The 21,316-nt window shown below is 37.6% G+C and overlaps 2 protein-coding genes across 6 annotated transcripts in view; one reads left to right on the forward strand and one right to left on the reverse strand.

Annotated features, from left to right (window-relative positions):
• The window catches only part of pkn1a (protein kinase N1a), a 53,200-nt gene extending 38,086 nt beyond the window's left edge, over nucleotides 1-15,114 (reverse strand). Inside the window, exon 1 of the mRNA XM_051905532.1 lies at nucleotides 14,491-15,114. Coding sequence (XP_051761492.1) covers nucleotides 14,491-14,511 — 21 coding nt within the window. The 5' untranslated portion in view covers nucleotides 14,512-15,114. The remainder of the gene's footprint in view (nucleotides 1-14,490) is intronic.
• On the forward strand, nucleotides 1,409-21,276 carry c1h19orf67 (chromosome 1 C19orf67 homolog). 5 transcript variants are annotated; one of them, XM_051905561.1, is made up of 10 exons: nucleotides 1,409-1,531; nucleotides 1,618-1,716; nucleotides 4,341-4,460; nucleotides 16,715-16,830; nucleotides 16,920-17,106; nucleotides 17,363-17,507; nucleotides 17,606-17,706; nucleotides 19,245-19,427; nucleotides 19,907-20,068; nucleotides 20,351-21,276. In XM_051905561.1, the coding sequence occupies exons 4-10, from the start codon at nucleotides 16,731-16,733 to the stop codon at nucleotides 20,493-20,495; spliced, it is 1,023 nt and encodes a 340-aa protein (XP_051761521.1). In that variant the 5' UTR covers nucleotides 1,409-1,531; nucleotides 1,618-1,716; nucleotides 4,341-4,460; nucleotides 16,715-16,730; the 3' UTR covers nucleotides 20,496-21,276. The 5 variants fall into 5 exon arrangements, with proteins under 5 accessions (XP_051761521.1, XP_051761512.1, XP_051761540.1 ...); XM_051905552.1 differs by having other exon boundaries at nucleotides 1,415-1,716; XM_051905580.1 differs by lacking the exon at nucleotides 1,618-1,716 and having other exon boundaries at nucleotides 1,431-1,531.
• The last annotated feature ends 40 nt before the right edge of the window (nucleotides 21,277-21,316 follow it).

Consider the following 21,316-nt stretch of genomic DNA (forward strand, 5'->3'; position numbering starts at 1 on the left):
AACAGAAAAAGAAATAAATAGAGGTTTTTCCAACATCTATTGAAAAAATAGTAGGTATAGGTTAGTATAGGTTATAGTATAAATTTTAACAAGTTCTTGAACCCAATCAAAACCAAACAAAATATTGCAAGAAACAGTGTCTAAAAGGGATAAAAAGTTCACCTAAAAAATGAAAATCCTGTCATTTACTCATCCTCATGTCGTTCCATACCTGTATATGCGTTAAAAAAAAAACTTGATCATTATTAAGGTAATCCTAGACATATTAATAATTATAATAATAATGTGCTTGTTAATGTTTTGAAGGCATGTAGATGTACAAATGCTCTTGGAATTATTGAAAAAATGTATAGCATAATTTTACAAGTACAAGTCTCTTGTTAATGAATTAGTACGACACCTAGATTCCCCTAATTAAAGGGCTGAGCTAATTAAAGAGCTTTGTGCCTGTTCTACCACCCTCCTGCGAGAGAGTATCCTGTGACATCACTAATCACGGTTGCTATGGCAGCAGTTGTCCAGGAAACCTGGTTGCAAACACCTGTCTGTGACCACTCCCAATGTCTCACATTTGTGCATTACAGCTGATCAAATCTATACGACAGTATATGTGTTTGATAAACGTCTAAAAATAACCAGGAAGCGGAATATATCTGTCATGTTTGAAATGCACTGAATGTTGATAATGTATTTGCATAAAACACAAAGCTTCCTTGTGCAAACCAACTGATCCTATTGGTGAATAAAAAAAAAAACTATGATCAGCTAAACAAAGGACTGCATGTCACTGTTACTCTACTGCAATGTATCTCTCTTATTATCCGTGTGTCTAAATGAGGAAATCAGTCCATCTCTTCCTGGAGTGGATCATTTACGACTGTAGTTTATAGCTTAATTTTAAAGGTCATCTAAGATTGAATGAATAATATGATTGTTGAAAGAGTAGTAGCCGAGAATGTATCTCGCACAGATACAGTATTATTCAGACTAAGTACCCTGTAAAATACTAGACCCACCCAGAGTCAAGGGACTGGGCTGAGACACATTGACCCGGAGAAGTTCTCTCTTTCTTAAAGTCCCTGTAAAGTCAATTCTGAGAAATGTTTCTAAACACATTATAAATGTCACAAATGTATTGCTGAAACACATTACAAAGACTGTGAACTATGTAGTACTGAATTGTGGCATTAGACCGTTTAAACAGTTTTTCACCAATTCTGTGTTCAGGATTGAAGCTTTACTAATCTTTTGTTTCAAATCAGTGGTCTGGAGCGTGAAAGTCATGTGATTTCAGTAAACGAGGCTGTGTTACGTCATAAGTGTTTAGAAATTTCAATGTTTCACATGACTTTGGCAGTTTGACACACGCTCCAAACCACTGATTCGAAACAAAAGATTCATAAAGCTTCGAAGCTTCGTGAAGCAGTGTTTTGAAATCGCCCATCACTAGATATTGTTGAATGAAGTCGTTATTTTGGGGGGGGGGGGTTTCGGCGCACAAAAAGTATTCTCGTCGCTTCATAATATTAAGGTAGAACCACTGTAGTCACATGAACTGTTTTAAAAAAATGTCTTTAGTAGCTTTCTGGGCATCTGAAAGTGTTAATTATCTTGCAGTCAATGCAGGCCTCACTGAACCATCGGATTTCATCAAAAATATCTTAATTTGTGTTCTGAAGATGAACGAAGGTCTTACGGGTGTGGAACGACATGAGGGTGAGTAATTAATGACAGAATTTTCATTTTTGGGTGAACTTTCCCTTTAAAGGGTTAGTTCACCCAAAAATGAAAATTCTGTCATCATTTACTCACTCTCAGGTTGCTGCAAACTTGTATACATGTTTTTGTTATGTTGAACACAAAGAAAGAAGTTTTAAAAAATGTGGGAAACTGAACAGTTCTTGGGCACCATTGACTTCCATAGTATTTTTTTTTCCTACTATGGAAGTCAATGGTGCCCCAAAGCGGCCTGGTTACAAACAACAACTTGAGGGTGAGTAAATTATGACATAATTTTCATTTTGGTGTGAACTAACCCTTTAACGTGATTCTTTTGTTTATATGCATCAGTATGTTTGACTCATTAGACAAGTAAGTTGAGAGAGATGGCATCTTTCTCACAAGGAAGCGTGGTTTCAGCGCCGACAGCGGACACGCCACCAGCGTTTGAGAGCAGAGAATACTACTTACTTTTTCAAGATTTTGATAACTTATTTCATTTAGCCTACTTGGCATTTTATTAATCTTTCAAATTTGCCTGGGTGGTTCATAACACATTTTTCTGTGGTGTGACAAACTCAAAACACATTTTCATATTGCTTTTGCAGGGACTTTAAATACACACACGAACGGCCATACACACACACACACACACACACGCACGTGGTCATGTACACAAACAGGAAAGCGTGTGCACATCCTCCTTTCTAATGTGACAGACAATAAAAAAAACCAAGCTTTTCTTTCACATTTCATTCGTAACAAGTATTTTCAAAAGCGTCACTTCTCAATTCCCACTTTTACATTGAGCCAAAAAGACAATCTGTGGCCTTAGGCAAATTACCTTTATAAGGAACAGAAATGTTGAAATGACAAATAAATAACCAAACAACTTCATAATGTGTTAGTTAAAGGTCTCTTGGGAATGGCAACCCTCGATTTAACTTTGTTGTTAAATAAAACATTCTCTCGCACGCTCTACTGTGAATGAGTGTAATATGCTTATCAACTGAGGTGTGACTGCAGTTTCTTCCCACCTAATAATATAAAAACAAATATTTGCATAAACTGCTTGTGTAACAGTTCCAAAATCTAACAACAGCTTACATAATGCTCATTTTGCCGTTTTCAAATACTTTTGTAAACATCTGAGAAAATTAGTGGTTCATTTTTGTAGGACTAATTTGCTATTATTAAATTCTTTTTTGCGTAGACATATGATCAGCCACTGGCCACCCTACTTTATGTTTCCTGTACAACGACGTAACTCACTGCTTAACCACCATAGTACGATGCATCGATGGAGAAACTATCTAGCTAGTCAGGACTGTTTCCCAAAAACATAATAACTTTGTCACACATCATTCGAACCACGTCGGTTCAACAGTATAGTTAATTTCGTCACACAGATGGTGGAGTATAATATCTAGAAATTAATCAGTTCGAGATCGAATTAAAGGGATAGTTCACCCAAAAATGAATATTATCCTATCACATTACATAAAGCGGCAGGTCTATTAGACCAAAGATCATTTAACATAGCCTACAGTATCAGATTGTTTTGTTCTGTCCATTGCTATGGTTATCACTGATTTACTCACCCTCAAGCCATCCTAAGTGTATATGACTATCTTCTTTCAGACAAACACAATTGGAGCTATATTAAAAAATATCCTTGCTCTTCCAAGCTTTATAATGGTAGTGAATGGCACTCCTGATTTTGAAGTCCAAAAAAGTGCATCCATCCATCATAAAAGTAAAGGCTGATTTATACTTCTGCTTCGAGTGTACACTGTAGCTACGGCGTAGGCTGTGTGTAGCACGTGTAGCCTACAACGTAGCCTGACATGCACCTCTTCAAAAATTTAACAATGCGTCAATTCTACGCAGACCGCAGGCGCTGTGATTGGTCTGCTAGAACCCCTCCATCAGGTCAAAAAACTGGCGCGGATCAATCTGAGAAGAGCGAGCATTTTCAACTTCCACATGAATGAAAAAACACTGTTTCAGGGGACACATACAGTCAAACTACAACAAAAGTTGTTACCTATTTGCCGCTTCTATTTGTAAGCTTCTCTGGCAACGTACATGACAAGCTGCTTCTTCTTCGGCTTTTGCCTTGATCCTCAACATTACCTCCTAGTGGTCTGCATGCACGTCGACGCGGACAACGACGCAGAAGTATAAATGAAAACAGATGCATAGCCTACGGCGCAGAGGCTCCAGCGTAGGTCCGACGCAGAAGTATAAATCAGCCTTAATCCATACGACTCCAGGGGGTTAATAAAGGCCTTCTGAAGCGAAGCACTGGGTTTTTTATGAAACATATCCATATTTAAAACTTTATAAACTAAAATAACCAGCTGATGGTCTACACAAGTCGACTTACTAATTCTAACTACATGTGAAATAAATCTATTGTACCTGAAAAACTTAATTTAATTCACATTTTTGTTAGATTTTATTTGTCCTATTGTTTGTAATTTGCTTCTTTTTGCTTATTTTTAATAACAGAAGTGAGATAAAATAACACAAAATAACTATATTGTGATATATCGTTATCGTGAAATAAAATGTCTCATATTGTGAAATAAGAATTCGGTCATATCGCCCACCTCTAGTTGGAACTATGGTTTCGGGAAACACAGAATCATCGAATTATGCTGATAACGTTGGCTAATGATGCTTTTGGGAAATGGAAACCAAACTGGGATCAACAATGGATGGCTTAATGACGCTGGGTGAGTTTCAGGCCAGTTGACCTTTTGGGCCAAAGCAGTATTGACACTACAGCTTACATTTATTGATCATGTGTTGTTATGGCTTGCAAAAGTAATGTTTGTTTTTCTGTGATGTACTAAACATTGTTGTGTATTCACACGTACGCATAAAAATAGTACAATTTTATAAAAAGACTGTAAAGTTTAAATGTGTAAATAATTAAGATCATATTGTCTTCTGTTAGGAGTATGACCTCAAAGCCAAAAAATTGAGTAAAAGTGTAATTTTGATTTTATGGGGTAAACAAAACAAAATGAATTTAAAAATAAAATAAATCCTAACGCTAAAACTAATCCTTCAATCAACCACTAGTTATTTGCTCTATTTTTTCCGACCATGAACAACACAGAGTGACACAATCTTCTGATTAACAGAATGATTCAGAAGGGTACAAATGATAATCTTATCAGGGACATAAAACAGGGAAACCCCCCAAATTCAGGCTCAAATTCAACGTATTCTCTCTCAGAGGAATCCGATCTCCAAAGAGAGTGCCTGAATCCTAAATTGAGCCTGGAAATCTAAGCGAGGTGGGGGAGTGACGGAGAGCTGACCGGTCTGATAAAAGGGAGAGACAGACAGAGAGGGGAATTTTGGAGTCGAGGAGGGGGAGAAGCAGAGCAGCTGGTGTTTCACAAAGAGAAAGAGGGAAGAGAGAGAGAGATAGAAGCAAAGAGAGAGAGATTACAGGCGCTACTACACCCTGCGGATCAGTTTACAACACCCTAACTGTTGCATGCTCTCTCAGACAAAGAGCAACAGGACAGTGTGGATGTGTCTTTCTGCAGAGTATGCTGGCTTTCACAGCATTAAATATTCATCACTCTGGGATGTATTAACAGGATGGCTTCCAAATAAATGATTTCATGGGGCGAGTCAAAATGAAATTCCTGTATTGAACCAGGAAACAGTGGTTTTTAAGTGCTTTGTAAAAATCAGAGATTAGCATAATGATAGAACATTAATTTAACACACACACATAGAAAACAATGTTTGATACATTAGTGGCATTTTTTTCTTTCTGAATAACAAATCAAGCAGTTAAGCTACAATGAACAATTAGATAAAGAGAATGAAAGAGAAAGAGAGCATTTACACAGCGATTGAGTACTTCACATCAAGATCAATGTATGGAGGACTAGCCCAAAGCAATGAAATAATGAAAGTGTGGTTTTAGCAATGGAACAGTTATGCAAGCTGCTCTAATGCTTCAGAACGCTGGATAATGAGCAGAACTCATCATGGCAACGGAACTGATGATGTCACAAAGGGGAGGGGCTGGAATGAAAACAAGGCTATGGAACACATGGCCAGAGTTTGCCTTTATGAGGTCATGAGAAAATGCAGCTGTTTTACACTTGGGGGAAAAAAATGGCGAGGGAAGCGATCGAGTTTCTAAACCACCCATCAAAAGTATTAAACCAGCTGTTGATTAGCTTAAAGACAGGAATACACCAGACCAGTGTGCTCTTCACTGGAGATGTGCAGGATTAGTTCACTTCAGAATTCAAATTTCCTGATAATTTACTCACCTCCATGTCATCCAAGATGTTTGTCTTTCTTTCTTCAGTCAAAAAGAAATTAACATTTTTGAGGAAAACATTCCAGGATTTTTCTCCATAGTGGACTTCAACAGCTACCAATGGGTTGAAGTACCAAATTGCAGTTTCAGTGTAGCTTCAAAGGACTCTACATGATCCCAGACGAGGAATAAGGGTCTTGTCTAGTGAAACGATCGGTCATTTTCTAAAATTCAAATTTATATACTTTTTAACCACAAATGCTCATCTCGCACTAGCTCTGTGATGTGCCACGCATTACATAATCATGTTGGAAAGGTCACGCCACACGTGGCGTAGGCAAAGTACCGACCCAATGTTTACAAAGCGAACGTGCAAACACTAAGTCAAACGGCCTTTACAAAAAAAAAGGTAAAACAACACCAGATGATTTTGAAGTTGGAGGAGAAAATGAGATGGAGTTTTTTGCCCTACCGTGGTACTTCCGCTTACATCACACGTGACCTTTACAACTTTATTGCGTAATGCGTGGCGCATCGCAGAGCTAGTGCAAGACGAGCATTTGTGGTTAAAAAGTATACTTTTTTTTTTTTTTTTTTTTTTTTTTTTTTAGAAAATGACCGATTGTTTAGTAGATAAGATCCTTATTCTTCATCTGGGATCGTGTAGAGCCCTTTGAAGCAGCACTGAAACTGCAGTTTGGACCTTCAATCCGTTTGTAGCAGTTGAAGTCCACTATATGGAGAAAAATCCTGGAATGTTTTCCTCAAAAACCATCATTTCTTTCTGACTTAAGAAAGAAAGACATAAACATCTTGGATAACATGGGGGTGATTACATTTTAATTCAGAAGTGAACTAATCCTTAAAAATTCTATTCGATACAGATAAGGCGATAAATTACAAGGTGCTGGTCATATAATTAGAATATCATCAAAAAGTTGATTTATTTCACTAATTCCATTCAAAATGTGAAACTTGTATATTATATTCATTCATTACACACAGACTGATATATTTCAAATGTTTATTTCTTTTAATTTTGATGATTATAACTGACAACTAAGGAAAATTAAGACCAATACAAAGAAAGGATTTTTAGAAATCTTGGCCAACTGAAAAGTATGAACATGAAAAGTATGAGCATGTACAGCACTCAATACTTAGTTGGGGCTCCTTTTGCCTGAATTACTGCAGCAATGCGGCGTGGCATGGAGTCGATCAGTCTGTGGCACTGCTCAGGTGTTATAAGAGCCCAGGTTGCTCTGATAGTGGCCTTCAGCTCTTCTGCATTGTTGGGTCTGGCATATCGCATCTTCCTCTTCACAATACCCCATAGATTTTCTATGGGGTTAAGGTCAGGCGAGTTTGCTGGGACAGGGATACCATGGTCCTTAAACCAGGTACTGGTAGCTTTGGCACTGTGTGCAGGTGCCAAGTCCTGTTGGAAAATGAAATCTGCATCTCCATAAAGTTGGTCAGCAGCAGGAAGTATGAAGTGCTCTAAAACTTCCTGGTATACGGCTGCGTTGACCTTGGACCTCAGAAAACACAGTGGACCAACACCAGCAGATGACATGGCACCCCAAACCATCACTGACTGTGGAAACTTTACACTGGACCTCAAGCAACGTGGATTGTGTGCCTCTCCTCTCTTCCTCCAGACTCTGGGTCCCTGATTTCCAAAGGAAATGCAAAATTTACTTTCATCAGAGAACATAACTTTGGACCACTCAGCAGCAGTCCAGTCCTTTTTGTCTTTAGCTCAGGCAAGACGCTTCTGACGCTGTCTGTTGTTCAAGAGTGGCTTGACACAAGGAATGCGACAGCTGAAACCCATGTCTTGCATACGTCTGTGCGTAGTGGTTCTTGAAGCACTGACTCCAGCTGCAGTCCACTCTTTGTGAATCTCCCCCACATTTTTGAATGGGTTTTGTTTCACAATCCTCTCCATGGTGCGGTTATCCCTATTGCTTGTACACTTTTTTTCTACCACATCTTTTCCTTCCCTTCGCCTCTCTATTAATGTGCTTGGACACAGAGCTCTATGAACAGCCAGCCTCTTTTGCAATGACCTTTTGTGTCTTGCCCTCCTTGTGCAAGGTGTCAATGGTCGTCTTTTGGACAACTGTCAAGTCAGCAATCTTCCCCATGATTGTGTAGCCTACAGAACTAGACTGAGAGACCATTTAAAGGCCTTTGCAGTTGTTTTGAGTTAATTAGCTGATTAGAGTGTGGCACCAGGTGTCTTCAATATTGAACCTTTTCACAATATTCTAATTTTCTGAGATACTGAATTTGGGATTTTCCTTAGTTGTCAGTTATAATTAGTGAATTAGTGAAATAAATCAACTTTTTGATGATATTCTAATTATATGACCAGCACCTGTATATTCATGGTATGCCCAATAACCAATAAATTAATAAATTATCAATTAAATTCTTGTGTAATGAGTCAATACTGACGGTCCTCCAGGAACCTTTCACTCACATGAGTGATTACAGCAATTAGGCAAAACAGAAAAAATAGCTGACCGCACACTGAATCCAATAAAGACTGAATGGGTCTAGAAGTACAAAATATATTTTATAAATTGCATGGTGCAATAAAGTGCAAAGTGCAAGTGAATTAAAAACAAATGAGCATGAGCAGACGTTTCAGCAAATTGCTATCCTCAGTGCTCCTAATATACGGCTCCTAAAATACAGCAATTAGCAAACAACAATCATCCAATCAATTCCCGAAAGTCAAAATCAAGTTCGAAAGCTAATTCACCAGGATATAGGTTATTAAACTATTAATGTCTTTAAAAATCAACCTAAATCAATTGACAGCAAGGGTAATATAAAGGAAACAAACATGCACAATTAAATTTCCAATATTAATCAATACTGGCAAATTTTTAAAAAAAATGCATCTCTACATGTAAACATGAACACTAGTGAGCAGCCCTATGATGACTTGAATAATAGGACACAAAAGGCAAAAAATAAATATTTATGGAAACCACCAGATAAATACAAGTTAGCCCAATCCGAGGCTTAAACAATGACTTATATATGCCCCAGGAGGTCAACACAAACATGACAGCAGCATTTCACCAGCACACACACACACACACACACACACACACACACACACACACACACACACACACTATAGGGGTCAGTAAATAGGCTGAGGGTGTGGCGGAAGAGCACAACATAAAGTCAATGGTGAATACGATCTGGAGCTGTGGTAGTAACACAATGGAGTCCATTATGCCTGAGTGTCAGTCTCATGCCCTCATGATCCCCTCCAAAACTGCACCATCAGCCAAACACTATGGCCAATCAGATCTCAGCAATAACTTTTTTGGCCAACAGAGATACAGATAGAGACTGACAAGTTTGCTCTTGGCTAGCTCATCTTTGAGCATCCTCGCCAAATCAAATCCAAATGTTAACTGTAATAAAAAAAAATTTAAAATACTTTTGTTTATAGACCTTATGCGCCAGAGAAACAAGTGCGCCGCCATCTTTATAATATTGTCTTTGAACTTTGTAGCTCTGTATATTTCTATGGCATTGCTGTCAAAGAATAACTAGCTGAAGTAGTGAAGTGGATTTACTTGTTGTAGAATTAATGAAAGTTATCATGAGCATTGTAATGTTTAAAGCAGATTTCTTTACAAATGTCAGTAGACCGGGAAGATTTTAAAGTGAGCAGATCATTCATAAATACGTAAGATCGCTGTGGAAATACAAACCAGAAGTCAAAAGACAACGGGTGCAGTGCTGAAAAGGGGCGGGGCTACATAAGGTCTATACATTTTTAAAATGTTCTTTACAGTAAGAAAATAATGGCTCTTTTAAGAACTGTTCACTAAAGGTTTTTGGGGAACCCAAAATGGTTCTTCTGTGGCATCGCTGCAAAAAAACCCTTTCAGAACCTTTACTTTTTAGAGTGAACACCAAAAATACTGTTTTTTGTTTTTTTTAAAGTGTGTGAAAATCAAGTTTTTAATGTTGTTTTTATGTCCATGTGGTGTTTTTTAACATGCTTTAAGACAAACCATGTGCAAATTCATAAGTCAACACCATTGCTGAGTATTTTCTCTTTAAAACTGCAGTGAAACAAAAGACAGTCTCAAAAACGCATGTTTGAAATCACTGGTGTTTCTAATGTCACAAACTACCTTGTAACCAATCACGTCAACTTGCCAGCGGGCTCTGGCATATCATTACTAGGGCCCTATGAAATCCATTTTATTTTTTCCCAAATTCCGTTTTTTCCGTTTTATTTTTTATGGATTCTGTTGGGGGTTTTTTTCTTTTTGGACTCCATTTTAGTGGTTAAATAAATTTTTAGTAATCAAAAAGCATCTCTCATTAATTGAAATAATGAAACGTATTCAAATTATTAAAAGTTTAACAAAAAATTAAATTTTTTTAGGGCCCTATATATTTCCCCTCAAATTCTGTTTTATTTTTTACCAAATTCTGTTTTCTGTTTTAACGTTTCTGTAATATGTTTCTGCCAAGTTAAATCAAACTTTTATTTTGATGGGTTGCCAAAAGCTTTGAGTTTCTCTGTTTATGACGATAGTTTTTCAAACGAAGTGGTTAAATGCTGATGAAGTGACTTTCAGAGCGGCTCTGGAGATGAATTTCTTGCGTTCATTTCCTCATATAGTGAGGCGACAGAGGATGAAAACACCGCGAGCGTCGCACATGCTTCAATGTGTGTGCACGCGGTAAATGAAACCGCGCTTCTCCGTCATACATTTCAGAGGCACACAGACATGCAGGATTCATATTTAAATAGTCTTTTTGTGGTTTAATATTCACAGACACTAGTCTACATCGCGATTTGACAAGTGTACTGACCTGCTTTTTATTCATTCATCAAAAATTTGACAAATTCCGTGACATTCCGCGTTATATACTAAATTCCATTTTTTATGACTGGATTTCGCGATTCCATCCACATTTTCTGCATCACAGAAATCACAGGGCCCTACATTACTATGCCGTGAAGCAAGGGAGTCTCAAAAGAAGCCAGGTTATCCCGGTATTTTTTCTGTTAATATTATAAATTGTGTAGATTTAGCAATATGGCAGGTGTATGATGTATATTACAATGTTATGATGATGAACTATATGCCTTTCTCCACCGACATTATTCAAAGCGCTTGTAAGGATGCTGATTGTTAGAAGGCAACTGTCTGACTCTGAGATGGCGAACGGGAACATGGTTTGTGTAACATTAGCAACGCATTATCAGCTGTTTGATAACGTAGTCAAGCAAAAGGCTAATCATATTAATTTACTGTTATGTGTCCGTCGGACACATAACATTAAGAGCGATGCAATTGTGCAGCGTTTACCTCAGTAAGTTGACCGAGTGGATCTCTGAGCTCGTGTGAGCGAGTGGAGGTGGGGATAATTACCATATTCATTGTTCCGCATATACTAAATGAAGGAAGGGTGTAGAGTTACATTCAAGCTATTTTAAGGCATGAAGATTTTGTTTCACAGGAAAAAAATTTTAATGTCATTTTGGTGATGAGTTTTAGGGATAAAATTATTGACTACAGGGCAACTTTAAGAGAAGAACCACATCCAAATCATTCAGGAGTCGCTGTTTTGAGTCAGACTTGTTTGATTTGGTTCACAAAACTAATCCGAGCAATTTGTTAGTGAATCAGACTCAACCAGAACTGGAGTTCAACTCGAGTGACTTTACAACATGATCACAGTGTTAACAACTTACCAGAAGGGAAGATATAAATGTATGGGCAAAACAACATTTTTAGAGAATAAATAATGCCAATTTTCATTTTGGGGTGAACTACTCCTTCAACCAGCTGTGTTCACTGCACTAAAAATGCTTACTAGATAAAATTAACTTCCCATTTCCATCGACACACAAAATAAGCCAAACAGGTACACTGCATACCTAATTCTATAAACCTACATACAAGCACATCGATTTGCTGATGGTATGTACTATTGACAAAAACAATACGCAATTGTGTTAAAAGCCAGTGAAGTGAAGACAGGACAGGAAAAAGGGAATTAGCCTACTCTTCAAACCCCATTAAGCTGGTCTAATGCGTAGAGGTCTGGGAACTTACTTAATAAAACACACAGATACACAACAGGACATTTGAGTTCACAGGGATAAGGCTTTGCAGAACGTGCTAGCCTAGCACATAACATTAAGTTCTGTCAGCTCCATCTGTGAACTAGTAATCTACTGAGCAACTAAACTGTTAGACTGTCAGCTTGGTGAGATGCATCTGTGTAAAGAATCTCCTGCTGTGAGGATAAGAAAGATAAGATCTCTGCATCTATGAATTTGAAACTTGAGGGATTTCTCAACAAAACAACAACAAAAATGATGCTCATTAGGTGAATCAGCTGTTGTCATTCAGTCGCTGACATAATCACATTCACATTCTTGATGAGTGTTCTTGCTTAGTCATCCTATGTGTGGACACAAGTGCATGTGTGAGGCTGTGTCCACATTGTTAGTTGTAACCATGTAGGAGATACTTCATGAAACAGGGAAAATATGTGTAGGACTACAACTTTGGTGGTGTTTTTCATGTTGTCTGCAAGTATTTGGTCAATTCTGACAACAATCAGTCACATTCAGCAATATTTCATGAATATCTACAGAAAGGTTTAAATTGGAAAAACATTGGTGGCCTTCAATGAATCAGCCAGGCTGATTCATCTGCCGATATTTGGTCCATTTCAGCATATTATTCACACTTGGGTTATTCACAAGCTGGGTTAAAAACAACCCAAGTTGCAAAAATTACTGTATTGCTTGCTTAAAATGAACCCAAAGTATGTTGGAAATTAACATTTATTAATAAGTTTAATAAATTAACATTTATTAATAAGTTTAATGAATAATAATGAAATAAAAAACTTGTATTAAATTGCTTATGAATAAATGTTCACCTTTTGATGATTATTGTTGCCTCTAGTGATTGTGTCCGATTTTTAATTTCCAACGCATTTTGGGTTCATTTTAAGCCAGCCATATAGTAATTTCAAAACAATAGCTGGGTTAAATCAAACTGCCCGGCACGTTGGGCAAACATTTAACCCAATCGCTGGGTTTGTCCATTTTCAACCCAATTTCGGTTGTTTTTAACCCAGCATTGTTTAGAGCGCAAATAAATGACTTTTAATGGGAGGGTTCTCCCTTTTTTCAGTTTAAAAATCTACCACAATCTTTTCTGTTTTCAATTATTTTTAATTGAAAAATTTGAAATTTAATATTTTGTCATCATTTACTTACCCTCATTTTGTTCCAAAACTGTATGACTTTCTTTCTTCTGTGGAACATTAAAGATATTTTGAGAAATGTCCATACAATAGAAGTCAATGGTGACCAAAACAGGTTCTTCTTGAAATATCTTCAAAATATCTTCTTTTGTGTTCCACAGAATAAAGTTATACAGGTTTGAAACTACATGATGACAGAATTTTTATTTTGGGGTGAATTACTCTTTAAAGCCTAAAATTGCATCAATTTTTACTCCATAAAATGTAGCCTACTATACACAATATTTATTTAATTCCAAAAAATTTTATTTAAAACAGAAAGATTTACAAAATAGTGAAAATGAAACAAAAAAAGAATCCATCTGTTAATCGACTAAGTTGGTTATTCAGATAATCCGCTGAAAATGACAATGTCGTTGGATCACTCTGTCATATATATTGACTATCACTAGCCCAGTTAATGGTGCTACACATTACTCTTGTAAAGCTTCTTGTTAAACATGTTTTCAACTGCTTTTGACATTTTTCCCAAAGAATCTGGTCAACACATGTGCCCATGTTACATAACACAAGTGTGCTGGCTAATATTTAATTGACCATAAATAGACATACACATAAAACATTTCTTTAAACACTTTCCAGAAATCATAAAAGGGTGAAGATTATCTATAGAAGGCTTAAACTTTGTCTTCATTTCACTTGTTCCGGTTCAATAAGATTTTATGTGAACAATTCTCTGGCACACCATGATGAGAAAACATAAATATTGGTGTTTAACACAGAACAGGTCTGAAACAACCCAAGCTATCAAGCTCAACAGGGTTTTCTAAATGAACTGCAGTATATTTAGTGTACAACCCAAACACTTTGTCTGTGTTTAGCCACCAGAAATGTCTCTTTACACCATTATGGAAGAGAAATGGCCCCTCAGATGAAGGATGTATGGGGGACCACATCGCTTTAGAGATAAGCTCAGCCATTCTTCCATTCAGATGAGCTTTCTAAGTAAAAGTGAAGGCATCTCCTGGGTCTTAAAAGCAACTCTATTGTCTGCCTCCCAAATCCATGGGATTATTTTGGTATAATAAAACACGTGAGCGGTTTTAGGAACTAACTAGCAGGGTGGAATACTCCATAACTGTGAGATTTTGCGGGGTTTATTCTGTAATAAGAAGTCAACTTACTTGGATGGAGTCATTTGCCATCGTTGTATCTGAATTGGCGTTTGTCTCAGGACACCCAAATTGTCGTTCCTCCTCTTCCAAGATTCTCAATGATATCCGACAATGTCAGCTCTCAATGCAACAGTTTAAGATCCAGCAGCGGTTTAACGACTTATTAAAACTCTGTACATGTAATAAATGCTGTTGCATCACTGTCAGACCTGATGCAGGTTGTCATCTGGACATAACCGAAGCTAGTATGCGCTTTCCTTCAATTTAAAATAAAAACAACTACAAGTAAAACATGATATAAAATCATTAGCTATATGAATGGCAATGTTCAATCAAGCTATATCTGGCATATCGACAGCTTGCAGTAAAGTCGCACGTATTTTTCCATGATAGCGTCCTGAAATAGTTCTTCTGGTGGAGCTCGTTACAGCTGAATACATGTACCGCATTGGGCAGGGTAACTGGTCAAAAGAGTTCAGCTTTCCTTCTCAATTTATCACCTAAAAACACCAACGCGTATATTCAGTTCAACTGCTAGCTCATCATCAAACGAGGCCCGAGGAGTTCACATTCACAGCCGGTGAATAATACAACAATCCGCTCCTCTGAAAAAGATACTGTCGCCGCTCGCCAGTGTGTACCTCGCGCCAGTGATGATGGCTCGCGCGGGAGGGACGTTTACTATCCCCGGGCGCGAGCACTGTGGACGCAGGCAGTACGCCGGTTGCGCGCTCCTGCGAGTCACGTGACGTCGCATTGTGTCCACAAGCAAATGAATTTGGTTTCATCACTCCCTCATGGCAGGCAACATTTTCAGCTGTTGATTCACACAGCAAAATATATATGTTCAAAGGTTCAAGTGGTTAATAAATCTGTATTTTACAATAAAAAGTTCGTTATTTTTTAAACGTTTAAGCTTTTAAAGTGTTTAACTGAACAACATTCAACTAAGACTAAATTTACTTAGGAAAAAAACAAGGCTAGCTATTGAAAACATTCTAAATACGATAGACTACTTAACATTGAATGTGTGCGACTGTCATTATTTTTCTCTGAAAAGGGCCTTCTGAAGCGAAACGATGTGTTTGTGTAAAAAAAATTTAACAAGTTTATGAAGTAAAATATCTAGCTTCCTTCCGCCAGACCGCCTTCCTATTCAACTTACGAAGAAAGTCTAAAACTCTCGCCGTTCAAAAAGCTTACGTTACGTTCTACCAACTTACGTAACCAACGTAATTTTCATTTGAAAGTGAACTAATCCTTTAAATCTATGGAAGCTTCTTTCCATTACGCAATAATAAAAAAGGTTAACTGCGACATACACTTTCTCTCACAATTTTTTTTTCTCACAAAGTTAACAAAGTTGACAAGATCACATCTTGATAAAGGGACCAAAAATATTGATGACTCAACCTGCAATGCACTGATTTTGACCAATCAAATCTTCCCTACGAAAAAATAAATCATACAGGTTGTAGAATGAGTTCAATTTTTTATGAGATTTTATATTTTTTATATTTATGTGAACTAATTATTTAAATAATTTAAAACTATTCCATAAAATAATTTAAAAGTATTCCTATCATGACGCATGAGATCATCAGTAACACGGTTAAATCTTGAGAAGGCAGCAACAGGACTACCACTTAAGAAGTAAGATTTGAGTTTGTACACATATTAAATAAACTGTAAACTGAAAACATTCAGGCCTATTTAACATTTAGCCTTATAGATAAGTAAAACTCCGATACCTGTTATTGGGAGGGTTTCGGAGTCTTAGCTAGGTTCAGAGTAGGAAATACAAATATGGTCATAACGAGTGGCCTAACAACGGTCGAGGAAATACAAATATGGTCATGGCTAGTGAAACTACAACGGGCGAGGAAACACAAATACGGTAACGGTAAGTGAAATCACTCAAACTTCTAAACTGCGACACTTTCCCACGGTAAATTTTATTTTCGTATTTATAAGTTTAGTCACAGGTGCAATACAATGTACAGACTAAAATTAATATGCAAGGTCAACAATTAGCGGTCAAAGTTTGTGAAATTGCAGGTATGACATCTTTTAAAAATCACATCTTTAGTGCTACTGTCACGCGTACTAGGCTAATGTTGACGTGTTTGCAGACGATTATCGATTGTGTTAGCAAGGATGCAGTCGTCAGTTACTTTTAAATGTATTTTTAGACACGTTTTTTGTCACAGAGCTCATTATTTCATGGTTTCAGGCTTGCTGATTGAGTCATGATGGCCAACACAGAGTATGATGAGTCTTCACTATGCAAAGAAAATGAACCAACACAGTCTCTGAGAGAAGTAGGAACGATTACACAGACTTTTGAAGGTACTGGAAGAAAACAATACTTTGTAATTTATTTATCTATTCCCAAACCCAGCAGCACACTGATGCGTAATTACTGCTACTGCTTACAGAAGACACTACAATGGCGCCCTCTTTCGGTAATGAGAGGTATTGCTTGGATGAAGGTACTGCCGCAGGAAACACTTCTCCATCCTGGCAGGATAAGAGAATGATGGATGAAAAAATCTCTCCCGTCGAAAAACAACTTCAGTACCTGCTGAACAAAGCAGATGAGTTTCAAACACAGCTTTTGTGGAGGTGCGGTTATATCTAGAAAAAGAAGGTTTTTTTCTGTTACATGTCTCATGATTGATTATGCTTTAATAAGCCAACATATATGTGTTTGGATTTTTATTAGTATTGTTTTTATATCAGAAGAGACAGTCTTATAATATAAAAGCAAATACACCAACACAGAAAAGAAAGCTATAGCCTACTTTTTTAACAGCCAAATGTCTTATGATCTTACCCATCTGATTAAAAAAATCTGCTCTTGTATATGTTGTTGTTTTAGCCGAGACTGCCTCCAGAATTATGAGTTTGCCCATATTGTTCCAATGTTTTTGCAAACTTGTCAGCCGTACTTCACTTACTTGGAGTCGACAGCCAGAAACTCCAACCCCTTCCGCCCACCTCTGTCCACATATATACGCACACAGGTGAGAGACTGATTTATTCCGCACATCTCACACTCTGCACTGTAGGTGAACATGAACTGCAGGAACTCACATATTCACTGTGTTTGTATCCATCACAGCTTTTGCAGTTCTCTCAGCAACTGTGTTCTCGTCTGGAACAGCTGATGTTGCTATACGCCTCCTTCAGTTTCGTCTCACTGGAGGAATCTGATCCACTGAGGTACAAACTGATTAAAAATCATAGATCAAGACAGGCAGCAGACTTATAAATGACAGTGAGGATTCAGTCAGAAGATACAGATCCTTTATTAGCACAAAAAGAAGGTTCTGGTTTTGGATGTAGTACAGTATCTCACAGAAGTGAGTACGCCCCTCACATTTTTGTAAATATTTTATTATATATTTTCATGTGACAACACTGAAGAAATGACACTTTGCTACAATGTAAAGTAGTGAGTGTACAGCTTGTATAACAGTGTAAATTTGCTGTCCCCTCAAAATAACTCAACACACAGCCATTAATGTCTAAACCGCTGGCCACAAAAGTGAGTACACCCCTAAGTGAAAATGTCCAAATTGGGCCCAAAGTGTCAATATTTTGTGTGACCACCATTATTTTCCAGCACTGCCTTAACCCTCTTGGGCATGGAGTTCACCAGAGCTTCACAGGTTGCCACTGGAGTCCTCTTCCACTCCTCCATGACGACATCACCGAGCTGGTGGATGTTAGAGACCTTGCGCTCCTCCACCTTCCGTTTGAGGATGCCCCACAGATGCTCAATAGGGTTTAGGTACCCTCAGCTTCTTTAGCAAGGCAGTGGTCGTCTTGGAGGTGTGTTTGGGGTCATCAGACCACAGGACATGGTTCCAGTAATCCATGTTCTTAGTCTGCTTGTCTTCAGCAAACTGTTTGCGGGCTTTCTTGTGCATCATCTTTAGAAGAGGCTTCCTTCTGGGACGACAGCCATGCAGACCAATTTGATGCAGTGTGCGGCGTATGGTCTGAGCACTGACAGGCTGACCCCCCACTCCTTCAACCTCTGCAGCAATGCTGGCAGCACTCATACGTCTATTTCCTAAACACAACCTCTGGATATGACGCTGAGCACGTGCACTCAACTTCTTTGGTCGACCATGGCGAGGCCTGTTCTGAGTGGAACCTGTCCTGTTAAACCGCTGTATGGTCTTGGCCACCGTGCTGCAGCTCAGTTTCAGGGTCTTGGCAATCTTCTTATAGCCTACGCCATCTTTATGTAGAGCAACAATTCTTTTTTTCAGATCCTTAGAGAGTTCTTTGCCATGAGGTGCCATGTTGAACTTCCAGTGACCAGTATGAGAGAGTGAGAGCGATAACACCAAATTTAACACACCTGCTCCCCATTCACACCTGAGACCTTGTAACACTAACGAGTCATATGACACCAGGGAGAGAAAATGGCTAATTGGGCCCAATTTGGACATTTTTACTTAGGGGTGTACTCACTTTTGTGGTCAGCGGTTTAGACATTAATGGCTGTGTGTTGAGTTATTTTGATGGGACAGCAAATTTACACTGTTATACAAGCTGTACACTCACTACTTTACATTATAGCAAAGTGTCATTTCTTCAGTGTTGTCACACGAAAAGATATAATAAAATATTTACAAAAATGTGAGGGGTGTAATCACTGTGTAGTCATAAAATACCCAGGGATTGCATTATTTCAGTTAGTACTATTTTCTTCATTGCAGATTTTCACAAAGTATCTCTTTCTACAGTATCTCACACTTCTATATTGGCCAGTGTCAAATAGACAACATGAAGCTGTCAATCTTCCGGTACTGTTGCCCCACCCCCTTTCTTGCCTCAGCCAGTACTGGGCTATACAAACGTATGCGCTGGAACGTGGAGCGAGAGATAAAGGGAGAAGGAGAAGGAAAGACATATGACAGTGCAGAGTTGTAAGTGAGGTTTAGTCAGAAAGACAATCATTTATAGGTCCCATCCCATTTGTTTTTAAAAAGGAATAAGGGGAATGGACATTTTATTATAATTTTTAGTAACATTTTTATAGTAATTTTTATTATTACTATAATAATGTTTATATTACTTATTAGCTAATAACAAATGTCATTTAAACATCAATTTTTCAGTCAAAGCAACTTTAATATTAGCACGTTAGATGCATAGGGAAATAATGATACGTGTAGGAATAATATCTCAGCAAATATCCAGTTTCTTGTTCACTTTGGCATAGGATTGAATTATATATATTGTGTTAAGAGCCTTATGTCTTAATTTTTAGCTTATTAACACACAAAAAATAAACAACATTATAAATTCCAGTACAAATCTCAGGACAATCATCAAAATGAGAACAGAATAATGCTAAATAATGGCACATCTTCATCTTTACAACAACACTTTCCTACCTTCACAGTTTCTTTCTGTGCTGTGAGGATGTCATTGAGGCAGAAGATGATAAAGATGGAGACGGAAGATGCGAGGGAGAAAATACAGAGAGAGAGAGCAGAGTGGCAAGGATTTGGTCTATTGGTCAGTGGGTCCAGACGTACCCTGACCCAGAGGACATCACCGATTGGTAATATACTGCCCCGTTTCTCGGTTTCATAGGAAAAGATGGATAAAAGATGATTATATGTGTTATGGTTACTTACATTACTATCTAATCATACATCCTTTTATAATACTGCAGCTACAGTTTTTGCTTTCCACAATACGCAAACAAAAACCGAAGCTAATCCTAGACAAGCACTGACCCAGTTTGAGATCATTTTTAGATCAAGCAATGTGTAAATATGTGATTTAGGACTAACAGTTAAACCTAGCTGCTAAATTCATTGTGTGCGTGTATGTTTTGTAGGGTGTTGTGTTCAGTCCCTTGTGGTCAGTACAAGCAGCTGTTGTGTCTGGGAAGTGAAGAGCCTTCATCCTGCACTGCCACAGACTGCCTGCTGGGGGTGCTGCTTTCTCAGGAAATAGATGGTACAGTTTACTTTAAAACATGAGGTTGTGCTTGCTCAGGGCCTCACCCATTCTGGAAAGAGCATTTGGGTTATTGAAATCAGATGGGTAACTGAATACAGATAGAAGTTGTAAATCCAAAGTATGTCTATTTTTAAATGACTTTTTTTTTTTTAATAGTTCATGACTATTGTTGTTAGTGTTGTTCTGCAATGTCAGTTTGTTATATGATAAACAATTTTCACTATTGATGGAAAGCTCAAACAGAGTAAAAGTTCAAGATTAAATGTCAAACCAACTTTATTTTGCATGAAAACATTAAAATACAGTGGGCGTCCAAGTAATCGGTTGCAAAGTCCAGAAATAAAACCTGCTGGCAGTCCTGGCCCACTGCCTACTTTTCTCTATAAAACAGAAATAAAACAATCCTTCCTTTCAAAATATAAATTACAAAAATATACATAAAATTGGGAAAATGTACCACACATATGCAGTTATGTCTTTGCACGGTTGTTGGAAAACGTTGTAAATATCAGTGTAGTGGGCAAAGCATTATGAATAATGTTATATTCCTTCATTCTTCTTATTGTAAATCAGCCCAGTCAGGGCTAGAGAGTTATTTTCAGTGCATTATTTTTACTGCTGGTTTCTGTCTCTATACAGTAGCTTTCCCTGTACATTATTGTAAAGTGATATGTCAAGTTATACAACAGTAGTTCAGCAAAAATACAGTGAAAGTCAATCTACCTGGAATCCCTGTGTTCCCTGATTAAAACGCAAAGTGGTTCCTTTGATTTTTTTTTTTTTTTCTTTTTTTCTTTTTTTAAAATATAAGAAGAAGAAATAGTAACAATTCTTCTACAAT

The sequence above is a fragment of the Ctenopharyngodon idella genome, chromosome 1 (genome assembly GCF_019924925.1).
Source record: "Ctenopharyngodon idella isolate HZGC_01 chromosome 1, HZGC01, whole genome shotgun sequence".
In the NCBI taxonomy this organism is placed as follows: domain Eukaryota; kingdom Metazoa; phylum Chordata; class Actinopteri; order Cypriniformes; family Xenocyprididae; genus Ctenopharyngodon; species Ctenopharyngodon idella.

Excerpts from the sequence above, each read along its gene's own strand:
- c1h19orf67 (XM_051905561.1), top strand. The coding sequence starts at position 16,731 with ATGATGGCCAACACAGAGTATGATGAGTCTTCACTATGCAAAGAAAAT. Across the intron at positions 17,107-17,362 it reads CAAACACAGCTTTTGTGGAG|CCGAGACTGCCTCCAGAATT; the intron begins GTGCGGTTATAT and ends TTGTTGTTTTAG. Across the intron at positions 19,428-19,906 it reads ACATATGACAGTGCAGAGTT|TTTCTTTCTGTGCTGTGAGG; the intron begins GTAAGTGAGGTT and ends CTACCTTCACAG.